At 45.7% G+C, this 18,872-nt stretch overlaps 1 protein-coding gene across 9 annotated transcripts in view; it reads left to right on the top strand.

The window, feature by feature from the left end:
* The window catches only part of ttll5 (tubulin tyrosine ligase-like family, member 5), a 595,921-nt gene that overhangs the window by 269,380 nt on the left and 307,669 nt on the right, over positions 1-18,872 (top strand). For all 9 annotated transcript variants that reach the window (XR_011593158.1, XM_070879712.1, XM_070879709.1 and 6 more), the window contains one exon: positions 18,311-18,477. Coding sequence is in view for 8 of the 9 variants with exons in the window: in XM_070879712.1 (XP_070735813.1) it covers positions 18,311-18,477 (167 nt within the window). In the remaining variant the exon portion in view is untranslated. The remainder of the gene's footprint in view (positions 1-18,310; positions 18,478-18,872) is intronic.

The raw sequence follows: 18,872 nt of genomic DNA, 5'->3' as shown, positions 1-18,872 counted from the left end.
TCTCTCACTCCCTCCCCGGGCTACAAACCGTAAGATCGGCTCTCGCTCCCTCCCTCTCCCCGGCTACAAGCCTCTCTCTCTCTCCCCACCCTCCCCCCATGGCTTGTTTTGTAGCCGAACCCCAAGCCGCTGTGTCCGGACGCAAGGCCGATTCTGCCGGCCAAACCTGTAACCCTCCGGGCCTTCTTCAAAACATTCGCTGGTGGCATGTGAGTGAGTAAAAAAAAAAAAAGAAAACTTCTGAAATCCAACAAATTTACACTTCTACGTTGACAGGCAAAAAAAACTTGAACTTTATTATTGATTTTGACACTGTTCTTGACTCCCTCCAAAATCTTCGGTTTAAAAACAATGACGACTTTCAGCGCAGATTTGTGAATGTGCGCTGGTTTTCTTAACTCGCCAGAAGGTTTTTCGGGAGTGGCCAGATATGGCAACGTAATAGAAAAAAATGTTGGCCAAACTGTGAACAATTGAAAAAACCGGCGCAGACATGAGGAAACATGACATGACGTCAAAAAAAACTGGCCTAGAAAAATCGTAACTAAGTCATTTACGCCAGGGCAGATCGTAGGGGGAAAGTTTGAAAAAATTTGCGCCAAAAATTTGACTCATTACGCCAAAGAAAGCAGCCTACTCCAACAAAACGGCGCAAATCACTGGGGAAAGTTGAGCCTCATGTCTCCTAGTTTTAGTTTTCCCTACGAGTGGAAATATCCTCTCTGCATCCACCTTGTCGAACCCCCTCATTATCTTACATGTTTCAATAAGATCACCTCTCATTCTCCTGACAGTGCTATCAAGCGGCAATTACTCACCAATAACCTGCTCGCCACTTCCCAGTTTGGGTACCGCCAGGACCACTCGGCTCCAGACCTCATTACAGCCTTGGTCCAAACAAGGGCAAAAGAGCTGAATTGAGGTGAGGATTGTAATAGAACTCCACCTTGTGGACTGCTGATGTAATGCAACTACAGTTGTAATAACAATAAACGGTCATGTGGCAAGGTCAGGTGACAGTGGAGCCATCATGTAGTGTGTGCTTGTGTTGGTGGTGTCTAAAGATATCATAGATTGGCCACGAAGATAGGATATTTGGATTCCCTATCTGATATTTTTGTTGCTGGATAATCCTGCCAACTGACGGAGAGACTTTGAGAGGTTCTTGTTTTGCAGAACAGCTAAAAATCCGAGGTAAAATTTCAAGCATACTTGGCTGAACTGTTGACATTGCTAGAGTCAAAATGCGACGCTTGGGTGAGTTCTTTTGTGACTGAGAGACTTTTGGAGTGGCTCGAAATGTTTTTCATTGCGAATAGTATTGTCAAAGTCCCCGATGATGAAAACCGTAACCGAGTGGTTTTAGAAAGGAAACGGGTATTTTCTTGACTGAAGCAGGCCCCGAGGTGCATGAAACCCTGAAAATCTGTGGGGTGCAAGAGTGGTTTTCCAAATAAGTTCAGGTCCAAATAATTAGGAGATCTTCATGACCAGCACCTGGGAATGTGCTTGACCAAGAGATTTGCATGCAGTTACTTATGTGGCCAGGTCTAGATATAGATATAGAGTATATCGTCAGTCAGTGTACAACATGTCAATCGGGGAGCAAGAAACCACCATCAGTATCATTACAGCCGTGGAAATGGCCTCTCAGGGTGTGGCAAAGGTTACATGTCGATTTTGCTGAGCTTGAAGGACAGCAATTGTTTATAATGATAGCTAGTCATTCGAAGTGGGTAGAGGTATTTCCAATGCAGAAAATAACAAGTAAAACACTAGACAATTTGCGAAGATTGTTTTCTTCATATGGCTTCCCAGAAGCAATTGTGTCTGATAATGGGCCGCAATTTTGCTGAAAAGAATTTGCACAGTTCATGAGCAGAAACGGCGTGAAACATACCAAAGTTCCACCATACCACCCTGCTTCAAATGGTGCAGCAGAGCGCACAGTACAAATTGTAAAACGTGCTCTCATCAAGCAAATATTGGATCCAAATCCTAGGAAACGGCAGTTGTCGTTGGACCACAAAGTGGCAAATTTTGTGATTATTTAGCGAAATACTCCTCAAACAACTACTGATAGAACACCAGCAGAATAGTTTCTCAAAAAACAGCCACGAACCATGTTCTCGTTGTTAAAGCCAAACTTGGCAGAGTCAGTAGAAGAGAAACAATTAAGACAGAAAGAGAGTCATGATAGAGATAGAGTAAGAGAGAGAAGTGTGAAATTGAATGAGAAGGTTAGAGTGATGAACTATCACCATAAATGGTTACACTGGTTACCAGGAAGAGTAGTGAAGATAAGTGGTCCTCACACATATTTGGTCAAGACGTTTGACCATGGAAAGGTTATGTTTGTTCACATTGATCATATTTTACCTACAGATGGGAGGTGGGTGGGGTGGCTTGACCCATCCACCTCCACGGAGGTGTGTGGGGGACCTGACCCATCCACCTCCATGGCACGAACCTGGTATTGCAGTACTTCCAGGAACGGTGCAGTGGCTCTCGGCCTTTTGGCTAAGAGCATTGGCGCAGAGTGATCCTTGACGTGTGCAAGGTGACCTCTGGCGTTTGTGATTTGACAAAGAATTGGAACGATTGGCTACGAATTTCAAAAAAAAAAAAATATATATTTTACCTACAGATATGGAAGGAGTTGGAATGATTCGATTATTTCTGGTGAGTCAGATAGTCTTGTTACAAGTAGAGTGCCAGTAACAAATCCTACATCAGATGTACTAGAAACAAGTCTAAGAGAAAGTCAGAATTTAAGTCCGAGTCCGAGTCAGGCAGACAAACAGTCTGAAGGTGTAGAGAGTCCAGATGTAGATCAAGGGCATCCCTTGGAGAAAAACTCTTCTCAGGCTCAGCCTAGAATGAGTCTAAATACTACACCAAGTTTGGAAAGTTCTGTTCGAGAGCGAAGGTATCCTCTTCGAGACAGAAAACCAGTGGTTCAGTTTGATTTGTAAATATGGAAAAATAAGTTCATTACTTTTGTGTATACCATGCAAGTTATGTATAATGATTATTCTTCAATAAGGAGGGGCTAAAAACAAAAAATGCTGGAAATCTCAGTGGGTCAGGCAGCATCTGTGGAGACAAAAACAGAGTTAATGTTTCAGGTCAGTGACATAAGAACATAAGAAATAAGCCTGCTCCGCCATTTAATACGATCATGGCTGATCCGATCATGGACTCAACTCCACTTCCCTGCCCGCTCCCCTTAACCCTTTATTTCCTTATCGCTCAAAAATCTGTCTATCTCCCCATTAAATGTATTCAATGACCCAGCCTCCACAACTCTCTTGGGCAGAGAATTCCACAGATTTACAACCCTCTGAGAGAAGAAATTCCTCCTCATCTCTGTTTTAAATGGGCGACCACTTATTCTGAGACTATGTCCTCTAGTTTTAGTTTCCCCTGTGAGTGGAAACATCCTCTCTGCATCCACCTTGTCGAGCCCTCTCATTATCTTATATGTTTCGATAAGATCACCTCTCATTCTTCTGAATTCCAATGTGTATAGGCCTAACTACTCAACCAATCTTCATAAGTCAACCCCCTCATTTCCGGAATCAACCTAGTGAACCTTCTCTGAACAGCCTCCAGTGCAAGTATATCCTCCCTTAAATACGGAGTCAGTTTTGACGAAGGGTCATGGACCTGAAACATTCACTCTCTTTTTCTCTCCTCAGATTCTGCCTGACCCGCTGAGATTTCCAGCATTTTCTGTTTTTATTTGAGATCAGTATTTTGCTTTTGTCCATCTAGTGGACTACTGATGTAATGCAACTACTGATGCAAAAACAATAAAAGGTCATGTGGCAAGGTCATGCGACACAGTACTTGTTCAGGAGCCATCTTGTAGTGTGTGCTTCTGTTAGGAGTGTCTGTAAAGACATCATGAGTGACTGCCCTCGACATCAAGGCAGTATTTGACGAAGAGTGGCATGAATGAACCCTAGTAAAACTGAAGTCAATGGGAATTGGGGGGAAAACTTTCCACTGGCTGGAGTCATACTTTGCACAAAGGAAAATGGTTGATCTCCAATCACTACAATCATCGCTGCAGGAGTTCCTCAGGGCTGTGTCCTAGGCCCAACCATCTTCAGCTGCTTCATAAGGTCAGAAGTGGTGATGTTCGCTGATCCGACTGCACAGTGTTAAGTGCAATTCGCAACTCTTCAGCCAATGAAACAGTCCTTGCCCGCATACAGCAAGACCTGGATGGCATTCATGCCACACAAGTGCCAGGCAATAACCATCTCCAACAAGCGAGAGTCTAACCAACGCCCTTTGACATTCAGCGGCATTACCATCACCGAATCCCCCACCATCCACATCCTGGGGGTCACCATTCACCAGAACTGGACCAGCCACACAAATACTGTGGCAACAAGAGCGGGTCAGAGGCTGGGTATTCTGCGGCGAGTGTCTCACCTCCTGACTCCCCACAGCATTTCCACCATCTACAAGGCACAAGTCAGGAGTGTGATGCAATACTCTCCACTTGCCTGGGTGAGCGCAGCTCCAACAGCACTCAAAAAGCTCGGCACCATCAGCTTAAAGCAGCCGCTTGATTGGCCCCCCATCCACCACCTTCAACATTCACTCCCTCCACCACCGGCGCACCGTGGCTGCAGTGTGTACCATCTACAAGATGCACTGCAGCAACTCGCCAAGGCTTCTTCGACAGCACCTCCCAAACCCGCGACCTCTACCACCTAGAAGGTCAAGGGCAGCAGGCGCATGGGAACACCATCACCTCCACATTCCCCTCCAAGTTACATACCATCCTGACTTGGAAATATGTCGGCCGTTCCTTCATCATCGCTGGGACACAATCCTGGAACTCCCTAACAGCACTGTGGGAGCACCTTCACCACACGGACTGCAGCTGTTCAAGAAGGCGGCTCACCACCACCTTCTCAAGGGGCAATTAGGGATGGGCAATAAATGCCGGCCTTGCCAGCGACGCCCATATTCTATAAACAAATTTAAAAAAATACTAAAGAAGTTAAGGATAATATTAGATTAAAAGAAGCTTATAAGTTTGCGAAGAATAGTAGTAAGCCTGAGGATTGGGAAAGCTTTAGAAACCAGCAAAAGATGACCAAAAGATTGATAAAAAGGGAGAAAATAGAATGAGAGTAAACTAGCAAGAAATATAAAAGCAGATTATAAGAACTTCTACAAGCAAGTAAAAAGGAAGAGAGTAGCAAAAGTAAGCATTGGTCCGTCAGAGGAGAAATTATAATGGGTAATAAAAAAATGACATAGACTTTAAACAAATGTTTTGTATCGGTCACAGTAGAAAACACAAACAGCTTACCAAAAATAGTAGGGAACCAAGGGGCCAATGAGAGTGAGGAACTTAAAGTAATTGATATCAGTAGCAAAAAAGTACTTTCTGAGAGTAGCGGGTAGGCCATATGGGACCGAGATGAGGAGCAACCTCTTCACTCGGAGAGTGGTGAACCTGTGGAATTCTCTTCTGCAGAGAGTTGTTGATGCCAGTTCATTAGATATATTCAAGAGGGAGTTGGATATGGCCCTTAGAGCTAAACGGATCAAGGGGTATGGAGAGAAAGCAGGAAAGGGGTACTGAGGTGAATGATCAGCCATGATCATATTGAATGGTGGTGCAGGCTCGAAGGGCCGAATGGCCTACTCCTGCACCTATTTTCTATGTTTCTATGTTATCAAATGCCTTTTGCAAATCTAAATATACTACATCCACTGGTTCCCCTTTATCTACCCTGCTAGTTACATCTTCACAAAACTCTAATCAATTTGTTAAAACACTATTTTCCTTTCAGAGCTCCCTCGGTGACGAAAGAGATAGAGAGTAAGATGAAGCGGAAAAAGGGGTGTATGACAGATGTCAGGTTGAGAATACAAGTGAGAACCAGGCTGAATATAGAAAGTTCAGAAGGGAAGTGAAAAAGGAACTAAGAGGGGCAAAGAGAGGGTATGAGAATAGACAGGCAGCTAACTTACAAGGGAATCCAAAAGTCTTCAAAAGTTTTCTATAAATAGTAAACAGGCAGTAAGAGGAGGGTGGGGCCGATTAGGGACCATAAGGGAGACCTACACATGGAGGCAGAGGGCATGGCTGAGGTACTAAATGAGCACTTTGCCTCTGTCTTCACCAAGGGAGAAGATACTGCCATAGACATAGTGATAGAGGAGGTCGTGGAGATACTGGATGGGATAAAAATTGGTGAAGAGGAGGTACTAGAAATGCTGGCTGTACTTAAAGTAGATAAGTCACCAGGACCGGATGGGATGCATCCCAGGACGCTGAGGGAAGTAAAGGTGGAAATTGCGGAGGTACTGACCATAATCTTCCAATCCTCCTTAGATACGGGGGTGGTGCCAGAGGGCTGGAGAATTGCAAATGTTACACCCTTCTTCAAAAAAGTGTGTAAGGATAAACCCAGCAACTACAGGCCGGTCAGTTTAACCTCGGTAATGGGGAAGCTTTTAGAAACAATAATCAGGGACAAAATTAACAGTCACTTGGACAGTTGTGGATTAAGTAAGGAAAGCCAGCACGGATTTGTTAAAGGCAAATTCTGTTTAACCAACTTGATTGAGTTTTTTGATGAGGTAGCAGAGAGGGCTGATGAGAGCAATGCGGTTGCCCATGGAATAAAAGGGACAGGGGCAGCATGGATACGGGATTGTCTCAGTGACAGGAAACAGAGAGTAGTGGGGAACGGTTGTTTCTGGGACTGGAGGAAGGTATACAGTGGTGTTCCCCAGGGGTCGGTACTGGGACCACGGCTTTTCTTGATATATGTTAATGACTTGGACTTGGGTGTACAGGGCAACAATTTCAAAATTTGCAGATGACACAAAACTTGGAAGTATAGTGAGGAGGAGAGTGATAGACTTCAGGAAGACTGGTGGTGTTATGTATGGAGAAAGAGTCAGACTGAACACTGTGAGCTCAAACTAATGTGTGACCTTAGTCTTTTATTTCAGGTCTCCAGAGTGCCTCTCCAACCTGTGAGGCCTCCTTAAATACCTGTGCTCCTAAGGGATTATTGGAACCCTTGGGACTCCAGGGGATGAGCCCTCTGGTGGCTGTACAGAGCAAATACAAGTATACATATATAACAACACTCCCCCCATCCCCTACCCTCCCCCCGCAGTCAATCATGTCAGAGTCAACTATTTACAATGTGAGTTGATCTGGGGCCCTTCTTGCCCTGGTTGATCGTCTCGGTGTGAATGCTGGGGTTGTTGAATCATTTGTTGGGTCCTCGCTGGGCTGCTGTGCAGCTGGTCTTGCTGGGCTGCTGTGGATGAGGGGTTCTGCTTCATAGTCAATCCTGGTGCCGGTGTGTATGTTGGGGGATCAAAAAAGGTAGGGTCCAAGGTGGGTTGCTCAGGATTGTCCGTGAATCTGAGTTTGATTTGGTCCAAGTGTTTCTGGTGAATGAGTCCATTTGAAAGTTTGACCCGAAACACCCTGCTCTCCTCTTTGGCCACGACAGTGCCGGGAAGCCACTTGGGACCTTGTCCATAATTCAATACAAATACAGGATCATTGATTTCAATCTCACGTGACACATTTGCGCTATCATGGTATGCACTTTGTTGAAGCCGCCTGCTCTCTACCTGTTCATGTAGATCAGGGTGAACTAATGAGAGCCTTGTCTTAAGTGCTCTTTTCATGAGCAGTTCAGCAGGTGGGATCCCAGTGAACGAGTGGGGTCTCGTGTGGTAGCTAAGCAGGACTCGGGATAGGCGAGTCTGCAGTGAGCCTTCAGTTACCCTCTTCGAGCCTTGCTTGATGGTTTGCACTGCTCTCTCTGCCTGACCATCGGACGCTGGTTTAAACAGAGCAGATGTGACATGTTTGATCCCGTTACAGGTCATGAATTCTTTGAACTCAGCACTGGTAAAACATGGCCCGTTGTCACTCACCAGGACATCAGGTAAGCAGTGTGTGGCAAACATGGCCCGCAGGCTTTCAGTAGTGGCAGTGGACGTGCTAGCCGACATTATTTCACATTCAATCCACTTGGAGAACAACCACAAGGAACATTTTACCCAAGAACGGGCCTGCATAGTCGACGTGTACCCTAGACCATGGTTTGGAGGGCCAAGACCATAAACTTAGCAGTGCCTCCCTGGGTACATTGCTTAACTGCGAGCATGTATTCCATCTGTGAATGCAGGACTCTAAGTCCGTATCGATATCAGGCCACCACACGTGGGATCTGGCTATCGCTTTCATAATTCCGATGCCTGGGTGGGTACTGTGGAGGTCATTGATGAAGGTATCTCTGCCCTTCTTGGGAACCATTACACGATTACCCCACAGAAGGCACTCTGCCTGTATAGACATTTCATCTTTGCGCCGCTGGAACGGCTTTATCTCTTCCTGCATTTCCACAGGGACACTGGACCAGCTCCCATGAAGCACGCAGCTTTTGACTAGGGATAATAAGGGGTCCTGGCTTGTCCAGGTTTTGATTTGCCGGGCAGTGACGGGTAATTGCTCACTCTCAAATGCTTCCATTACCATGACTAGATCTGCGGGCTGCACCATTTCCACCCCCGTGGTGAGCAATGGCAGCCTACTGAGAGCATCGGCGCAGTTTTCTGTGCCTGGCCTGTGGAGGATGGCGTAGTTGTATGTGGACAACATGAGCGCCCATCTCTGGATGTGGGCCGATGCTTTGGTATTTACCCCTTTACTCGCGGAAAACAGGGATATTAGTGGCTTATGGTCAGTTTCCAATTCGAATTTTAGCCCAAACAGGTATTGCTGCATTTTCTTTACCCCATAGACACACGCTAACGCTTCTTTCTCAATCATGCTGGAGGCTCTCTCAGCCTCAGACAGACTCCTGGATGCATATTGAAGAGTAGTACAAAGAAAGTAGTGCAAGGGTCCCACCTGGTCATCCCCCTGCAAAACAGATACACTGCTTTGAGTGCTGTTGAGGGAGATGACTCATCAGGGGAGAGCAGCAGCAGCCAAGTTCATGGCACCGTGGCTGGCTCTGATGTACAGGAGGGCATGAAAAAGAGTGGGAGAGCGCTAGTGATCGGGGATTCAATCATAAGGGGAATAGATAGGCGTTTCTGCGGCTGCAATCGAGACTCCAGGATGGTATGTTGCCTCCCTGGTGCAAGGGTCAAGGATGTCTCTGAGCGAGTGCAGGACATTCTAAAAAGGGAGGGAGAACAGCCAGTTGTCGTGGTGCACATTGGTACCAATGACATAGGTAAAAAAAGGGATGAGATCCTACGAGACGAATTTAAGGAGCTAGGAGTTAAATTAAAAAGTAGGACCTCAAAAGTAATAATCTCGGGATTGCTACCAGTGCCACGTGCTAGTCAGACTAGGAATCGCAGGATAGCACAGATGAATACGTGGCTTAAGCAGTGGTGCAGCAGGGAGGGATTCAAATTCGTGGTGCATTGGAACAGGTTCTGGGGGAGGTGGGACCAGTACAAACTGGACGGTCTGCATTTGGGCAGGAATGGAACTAATGTCCTAGGGGGAGTGTTTGCTAGTGCTGTTGGTGAGGAGTTAAACTAATATGGCAGGGGGATGGGAACCAATACAGGGAGACAGAGGGAAACAAAAAGGAGACAAAAACAAAAAACAGAAAAGAGATGAGTAAAAATGGAGGGCAGAGAAACCAAAGGCAAGAAACAAAAAGGGCCACTGAATATAAAAGTGCTGCAGCAGGGGTAAAAACTAAAAATCATGGTTTAAAAACGAGGATGAAAACACTCTACCTAAATGCACGCAGCATTCGAAATAAAGTAAATGAGTTGACGGCACAAATCATTACAAATGGGTATGATTTGGTGGCCATTACAGAAACATGGTTGCAAGGTGGCCAAGACTGGGAATTAAACATACAGGGGTATCTGATGATTCAGAAAGATAGGCAAGAAGGGAAAGGAGGTGGAGTAGCTCTGTTAATAAAGGATGATATCAGGGTAGTTGTGAGGGATGATATTGGCTCGAATGAACAAAATGTTGAATCATTGTGGGTGGAGATTAGAGATAGTAAGGGGAAAAAGTCACTGGTCGGCGTAGTTTATAGGCCCCCAAATAATAACTTCACGGTGGGGCGGGCAATAATCAAGGGAATAATGGAGGCATGTGAAAAAGGAACGACAGTAGTCATGGGGGATTTTAACCTACATATCGATTGGTCAAATCAAATCGCAGGGGGTAGCCTGGAGGAGGAATTTATAGAATGCATACGGGACTGTTTCTTAGAACAGTATGTTACAGAACCTACAAGGGAGCAAGCTATCTTGGATCTGGTCCTGTGTAATGAGACAGGAAAAATAAACGATCTCCTCGTAAAAGATCCTCTCGGAATGAGTGATCACAGTATGGTTGAATTTGTAATACAGATTGAGGATGAGGAAGTTGTATCAGAAACGAGGGTACTATGCTTAAACAAAGGGGACTACAGTGGGATGAGGGCAGAGTTGGCTAAAGTAGACTGGAAACAAGGACTAAACGGTGGCACAATTGAGGAACAGTGGAGGACTTTTAAGGAGCTCTTTCATAGTGCGCAAAAAAAATATATTCCAGTGAAAAAGAAGGGCGGCAAGAGAAGTGATAACCAGCCGTGGATAACCAAGGAAATAAAGGAGAGTATCAAATTAAAAACCAATGCGTATAAGGTGGCCAAGGTTAGTGGGAAACTAGAAGATTGGGAAAATTTTAAACGACAGCAAAGAATGACTAAGAAAGCAATAAAGAAAGGAAAGATAGATTACGAAAGTAAACTAGCGCAAAACATAAAAACAGATAGTAAAAGCTTTTACCGATATATAAAACGGAAGAGAGTGACTAAAGTAAATGTTGGTCCCTTAGAAGATGAGAAGGGAGATTTAATAATGGGAAATGTGGAAATGGCTGAGACCTTAAACAATTATTTTGCTTCCGTCTTCACAGTGGAAGACACAAAAACAATGCCAAAATTTGCAGGCCACAGGAATGTGGGAAGGGAGGACCTTGAGACAATCAGTATCACTAGGGGAGTAGTGCTGGACAGACTAATGGGACTGAAGGTAGACAAGTCCCCTGGTCCTGATGAAATGCATCCCAGGGTATTAAAAGAGATGGCTGAAGTTATAGCAGATGCATTCGTTATAATCTACCAAAATTCTCTGGACTCTGGGGAGGTACTAGCGGATTGGAGAGCAGCTAATGTAACGCCTCTGTTTAAAAAAGGGGGCAGGCAAAAGGCAGGTAACTATAGGCCGGTTAGTTTAACATCTGTAGTGGGGAAAATGCTTGAAAGTATCATTAAGGAAGAAATAGCGGGACATCTGGATAGGAATAGTGCAATCAAGCAGACGCAGCATGGATTCATGAAGGGGAAATCATGTTTAACTAACTTACTGGAATTCTTTGAGGATATAACGAGCATGGTGGATAGAGGTGTACCGATGGATGTGGTGTATTTAGATTTCCAAAAGGCATTCGATAAGGTGCCACACAAAAGGTTACTACAGAAGATAAAGGTACGTGGCGTCAGAGGAAATGTATTAGCATGGATAGAGAATTGGCTGGCGAACAGAAAGCAGAGAGTCGGGATAAATGGGTCCTTTTCCGGTTGGAAATCAGTGGTTAGTGGTGTGCCACAGGGATCAGTGCTGGGACCACAACTGTTTACAATATACATAGATGACCTGGAAGAGGGGACATAGAGTGTAGTGCAACAAAATTTGCAGATGACACTAAGATTAGTGGGAAAGCGGGTTGTGTAGAGGACTCAGAGAGACTGCAAGGAGATTTGGATAGGTTAAGCGAATGGGCTAAGGTTTGGCAGATGGAATACAATGTCGGAAAGTGTGACTCCTGGAATATTGGCCTTCATTGCGAAAGGGATGGAGTACAAAAGCAGGGAGGTCTTGCTGCAACTGTATAAGGTATTGGTAAGGCCGCACCTGGAGTACTGCATGCAGTTTTGGTCACCTTACTTAAGGAAGGATATACTAGCTTTGGAAGGGGTACAGAGACGATTCACTAGGCTGATTCCAGAAATGAGGGGGTTACCTTATGATGATAGATTGAGTAGACTGGGTCTTTACTCGTTGGAGTTCAGAAGGATGAGGGGTGATCTTATAGAAACATTTAAAATCATGAAAGGGATAGACACGATAGAGGCAGAGAGGTTGTTTCCATTGGTGGGGGAGACTAGAACTAGGGGGCACAGCCTCAAAATACGGAGGAGCCAATTTAAAACCGAGTTGAGAAAACATTTCTTCTCCCAGAGGGTTGTGAATCTGTGGAATTCTCTGCCCAAGGAAGCAGTTGAGGCTAGCTCATTGAATGTTTTCAAGTCAAAGATAGATAGATTTTTAACCAATAAGGGAATTAAGGGTTACGGGGAGAGGGCGGGTAAGTGGAGCTGAGTCCACGACCAGATCAGCCATGATCTTATTGAATGGCGAGGCAGGCTCGAGGGGCTAGATGGCCTACTCCTGTTCCTAATTCTTATGTTCTTATAAGCAACTGGTTGCAATTTCCCAAAATCATTAGCTTGTTGCAATACACACCCGACGCCATATGACGATGCATCACATGCTAGTACCAAACGCTTACATGGATCATACAACACAAGCAATTTGTTTGAGCATAACAATTTTCTCGCTTTTACAAAGGCATTTTCTTGGCTTTTGCCCCAAACCCATTCGCCCCCTTTTCGTAGTAAGACATGTCGTGGTTCTAACAGTGTGCTGAGACCCGGTAAGAAGTTATCAAATTAGTTCAGGTGTCCCAGAAACGACCGCAGCTCCGTCACGTTCTGTGGCCTCGGTGCGTTCTTGATTGCCTCCGTCTTTGCGTTGGTGGGCCTGATGCCGTCCGCCGCAATCCTCCTTCCCAGGAACTCCACTTCAGGCACCAGGAAAATACACTTTGAGTGTTTTAACCTGAGATCCATGCGGTTGAGTCGACTAAGAACCTCCTCCAGGTTCTGCAGATGCTCGACTGTGTTCCGACCTGTGACCAAGATGTCGTCCTGGAAGACCACGGTGTGTGTGGGACTGACTTCAGTAAGCTTTCCATGTTTCTCTGGAATATCGCTGCCGCCGATCGGATTCCAAACGGGCATCTGTTCTAAATAAAAAGACTTTGTGCGTGTTGATGCAGGTGAGGGCCTTCGATGTTTCCTCCAGTTCCTGTGTCATGTAGGCTGAAGTCAGATCCAGCTTCGTGAACGTCTTTCCTCCCGCCGGCGATGCAAAGAGGTCATCGGTCTTTGGTAGTGGGTTTTGGTCCTGCAGGGAGAAACGATTGATAGTTACTTTGTAATCACCACAGATTCTGACTCTGCCGTCTCCCTTGAGGACAGGAACGATCGGACTGGCCCACTTGTTGAACTCGATCGGTGAGATGATGCCCTCTGTTTGCAGCCGGTCTAGCTCGATTTCTACCCTTTTTCTCATCATGTACGGTACTGCTCTCGCCTTGTGATGGATGGGTCGCGCCCCAGAATTCGGTGGATCTGCACTTTTGCTTCTTCGAATTTCCCGATGCCTGGTTCGAACAGCGAAGGAACCACCCAGAGTGGTAGTTTGTGCACCTCTCTATCGTAGGAGACCTTTACGGTAGCACTGCTGATTACGGGAATCAGTTCTTTTGTGTAAGTTCTTAATTTTGTGCGAACTGGAGTTAAGACTGGCCTTGAGGCCTTGTTGCACCACAACCTTTCGAAAATCTTTTTGCCCACGATGGACTGGCTTGCGCCCGTGTCCAGCTCCATTGACACCGGGAGTCCATTTAGTTCAACATTCAGCATTATCGGGGGACAATTCATGGTGAATGTGTGCACCCCATGTACCTCTGCCTCCTCGGTCTGAGGCTCTGGTTCGTCGTGATCCTCCATGGATCTGTCCTCCTCTGCAACATGGTGGCTTGCGGGCTTAGCAGGGTTTTCAGCTCGCCTGCACATATACTGGAAGTGTCCCATTGTTCCATAGCCCTTGCAAACGTACCCTTTGAATCGGCATGAATGGAAACGATGATCACCCCCGCAGCACCAACAAGCTGTTAATGGCCTTGCATTCATCACCCTTGATGGTGGACTCTGAGACATTTGCGGATGTGCAGCTGCAGGAATGTGTGACCTGCCCTGTACGCTGCGATTCGAAAACAACATCACTTTGTTCACAGTATTTGTAGCAGCACTTGTGTGCTGAGAGATTTGTTTAGTATTGTCACTGGTGGAAATGAACGCCTGGGCTATCGCTATAGCCTTACTCAAGGTTGGGGTCTCTACAGTCAAAAGTTTGCGAAGTATGGTTTCATGGCCAATGCCAAGTACGAGAAAGTCTCTGAGCATGTGCTCCAAATGTCCTTCAAATTTGCAATGTCCTGCAAGGCGTCTTAGGTGGGCGATATAACTCGCCACTTCCTGACCTTCAGATCTTTTGTAGGTGTAGAACCGGTATCTCGCCATCAGAACGCTTTCCTTCGGGTTCAAATGCTCTCGGACCAGTGTGCACAAATCATCGTACAATTTCTCCGTGGGTTTCGCTGGAGTGAGCAGATTCTTCATGAGGCCATATGTAGGTGCCCCACAGATGGTGAGGAGGATCGCTCTACATTTGGTAGCCTTCTCTTCCCCATCTAGCTCGTTGGCCACGAAGTATTGGTCGAGTCGCTCCACAAAAGTTTCCCAATCATCTCCCTCCGAGAATTTCTCCAGGATGCCCACTGTTCTCTGCATCTTTGGGTTCGCTATCTGTATCTCGTCGCCAGTTGTTATGTATGGAGAAAGAGTCTGACTGGATACTGTGAGCTCAGAGTAACCTGTGACCTTAGTCTTTTATTTCAGGTCTCCAGAGTGCCTCTCCAACCTATGAGGTCTGTGCTCCCAAGGGATTATGGGATCCCTTGGGACTCCAGGGGATGAGCCCTCTGGTGGCTGTACAGAGTAAATACAAGTCCAGTTATATAACAGGTGGAATGGGCAGATGAAATTTGTCGCAGAAAATGCGCAAAACAACATTTTGCTTGGAAGAAGGAGAGGCTATATAAACAAAAGGGTACAATTGGAAAAGAGGTGCATGAACAGAGAGACCTTGGTCTATATGTGCACAAATTGTTGAAGGTAGCAGGACAGGTTGAGAAAGCGGTTTAAAAAAGCGTACGGGATCCTGGGCTTCATAAATAGAGGCATAGGGTACAAAAGCAAGGAAGTTATGATGAACCCGTATAAAATGCTGGTTCGGCCTCAACTAGAGTTTTGTGTCCAATTCTGGGCCACGCACTTTAGGAAGGATGTGAAGGCCTTAGCGAGGGTGCAGAAAAGATTTACAAGAGGAACTTTATCTACATGGATAGACGGTAGAAGCTGGGGCAGTTCTCTTTAGAGCAGAGAAGGTTGAGAGGAGATTTGATCGTGGTGTTCAGAATCATGAGGGGCCTGGACAGAGTAGAGAGAGAGAAACTGTTCCCATTGGTGGAAGGGTCGAGAACCAGAGGACACAGATTTAAGGCGATTGGCAGAAGAACCAAAGGCGACATGAGGAGAAACTTCTTTACGCAGCGAGAGGTTAGGATCTGGAAAGCACGGCCTGAGAGGGTGGTGGAGGCAAACTCAATCGTGGCTTTCAAAAGGGAGTTGCATAAGTACCTGAAGGGGAAAAAATTGCTGGGCAATGGGGAAAGGGCGGCTCCTGCAGAGAGCGGACACGGGTTCGAGAGGTTGAATGGCTTCCTTCTGTGCTGTAACCATTCTCGGATTCTATCAAACCATGTTGATTCTGCCTAATCATATTATGATTTTCTAAATGCCCTATTACGAGTTCCTTAATAATGGATTCCAGCATTTTCCTGATGACTGATGTCAGGCTAACTGGCCTGTAGTTCCCTGTTTTCTCCCTCCCTCCTTTTGATAAGATGCCACATAAAACATTACACATTACACAGGATAAGGGCCCATTGGGCGATAGAGGATTGGTTAATGGATTAGAAAACAGAGTCGGGTTACAAAAGCAAAATACTGCTGATGCTGGAAATCTAAAATAAAAACAGAAAATGCTGGAAATACTCAGCAGGTCAGGCAGCATCTGTGGAGAGAGAAACGGAGTTAACGTTTCAGGTCGGCGACCCTTTGTAAGAGAGTAAGGATAATCGGGTCATTTTCAGGTTGGCAGGCTGTAACTAGTGGGGTGCTGCAAGGATCAGTGCTGGGGCCTCAGCTATTTACAATCTATATTAGTGACTTAGATGAAGGGACTGTGCAAATTATCCAATTTTTCTGACAATACTAAGTCAGGTGGAAAATAAGCTGTGAGGAGGACACAAAGAGCCTGCATAGGGCTATAGACAGGCTAAGTGAGTGGGCAATAAGGTGTCAGATGGAGTATAACGTGGGGAAATGTGAGGTCATTCACTTTGTAGGAAGAATAGGAAAACAGAATTTTTTTAAATGATAAGAACCTAATCAGTGTTGGAGTTCAGAGAGATTTAGGTAACCTAGAGAGTTAGCGTGCAGGTACAGCAAGGAATTAGGAAGGGAAGGGACCTGTTGGCCTTATTGTAAGGATGTCTTGCTAAAATTGTACAAGATTTTGGTGAGACCACACCTGGAGTACTGTGCAGTTTTGACCTTATCTGAGGAAGGATATACTTGCCTTACTGAGAGTGAACGAAGGTTCACAAGATTGATCCCTGGGATGAGAGGGCTGTCCTATGAGGAGAGATTGAGTAGAATGGGCCTATACTCTCTGGAGTTTAGAAAAATGAGAGATGATCTCATTGAAACATCCAAGATTCTGAAGGGGATTGATAAGGTGAGGTTGTTTCCCCCGGGCTGGGGGAACTAGGGGCGACAGTCCCAGGATAAGGGCTCAACCATTTAAGACTGAGATGAGGAGGAATTTCTTCACTCAGAGGGAGTTCTCTGCCCAAAGGACTGTGAGTCTCTTGAGTATATTCAAGGCTGAGAGAGATAGATTTTTGGGTTCTCGGGGAATTAAGGAATCTGAGGATCGGGTGGGGAAGTGGAGTTGAGGTTGAAGATCAGCCATTAAAGATCTTATTGAATGGTGGAGCAGGTGAGAGGGGCCGGATGGCCTACTCCTGCTCTTAATTCTTATGTTCTTAGCATGGCTGATCCGTGACCTAAGTCCATATACCCTCCTTTGCTCCATATGCTTTAACTCCTATCGTTAACAAAAGTCTATCCATCTCAGATATAAAATTAACAATTGACCCAGCATCAACTGCTGTTTGTGGAAGAGAGTTCCAAACTTCTCCCACCCTGTGTGTAGAAGTGTTTCCTAATTTCACTCCTGAAAGGTCTGGCTCTAATTTTTACACTCTGCCCCCTAGTCCTAGACTTCCCAACCAGCGGGAATAGTTACTCTGTCTACCTTATCAGTTCCCCTTAATGTCTGGAAAACTTCGGTCAAATCACCCCTTAACCTTCTAAATTCCAAGGAATACAACCCTAGTTTGTCTAATCTCTCCTCGTAATATAACCTATGGAGTATGGGTATCACGCGGGTAAATCTACACAGCACTCCATCCAGTGCCAATATATCCTTCCTATGGTGTGGAGCCCAGAACTGAACACAGTACTCCAGGTGTGGTCTAACCAGGGTATAGCTGCAGTATAACTGCTGTTCTAGTCCTCTCGATATAAAGGCCAGCATTCCATTAGCCTTTGTAATTATTTTCAGTACCTATCTATGACATTTTAACAATCTCTGAACATGGACCCCCAAGTTAATGAGCTTGGGCTTGTTTTCGTTGGGCAAGAGAAACTTCAAGGCTGTGGGAGGAACTGACTACCTTGATCCATACATGCACACCACAAAGGGTTTCAATCCCGGGGCACATTACTCTCCAATCTAAGAACCGCTCCCACGGTTTTTGCTTCAGTCACTAACTCCCGTACTGAATTCCACAGCCTAACAACCCTCTGTGTAAAAAAAAAGCTTCTCCTGCTCTCTGTCCTAGATCTTTTCTGTTTAATATTATATCCATTTTCTCTCATGGATATATCCATTTTGTCTCATTCTCCTTATTTTTTTTATTGTGTGCAGTATTTTAATATTGTATCAAAATGTGCGTGAGTACACAGGTGGGCGTGTGTGTGTGCACAGATGTGCATGTGTGCATGCGTGGGTGTGTGTGCATGTGTGGGCGTGTGCACTGGTGGGCGTGTGTGTGTGCACAGGTGTGCATGTGTGCACGCGTGGGTGTGTGCGTGTGCACAGGTTGGTGTGTGCGTGTCAGCTCAGAACACAAATGCCCTTCATGATTGCTCATTTATATTTTTTACAGTTATCCAGCATGAACCTGGCAAGTGGAGCACTGAGCAGAGAAAGCATGTTGATGAATACAGGCCTCCGCTCATCGATCGATAACTTGGGCCCGAAACGCACTGCCCACCCTGACCTTCAGGAACCCAACTCTGGATGTGTCGACAGAATCACTTCTGCAGCCTCCCGGTAAGGTCTGAGAAAAGAACCCACTTTTTCCCTGAATGGAGTTGTTGCTCAACACTAGCAAAGACTGCAGTGTTTCGAGTTAGCCTGGCAACGCTCACTGATGCCGGGCCAGCTTAATCAGATCAAACGTTAGCCAGCAGCATTCCCTCGGTGGGTTGGGCGGTGGATTGTGAGTAATTTATTTCACTGTATCAAACATCTTCTGTAAAGTTAGAAAATACACTGACAGCCACTTCACTGTGTGAGGCAGTTCTTGGGAGCACCACAGAAGGTGTGTTGTTGAAAGAGTTTTAGCCTAGTGTCCCGAATAGAGGGGGCGACATGAAGAAGGCCTCCTATAAAAAGGAGCTCGGGATGTATTGGACCATAGCAATATATTGGGCTGCAAGGGAGCA

Source organism: Pristiophorus japonicus, chromosome 4, assembly GCF_044704955.1.
Source record: "Pristiophorus japonicus isolate sPriJap1 chromosome 4, sPriJap1.hap1, whole genome shotgun sequence".
NCBI classification, from domain to species: Eukaryota; Metazoa; Chordata; class Chondrichthyes; family Pristiophoridae; genus Pristiophorus; species Pristiophorus japonicus.
The sequence above is the reverse complement of the archived record's forward strand: the minus strand, read 5'-3'. Positions and strand labels throughout refer to the sequence as shown.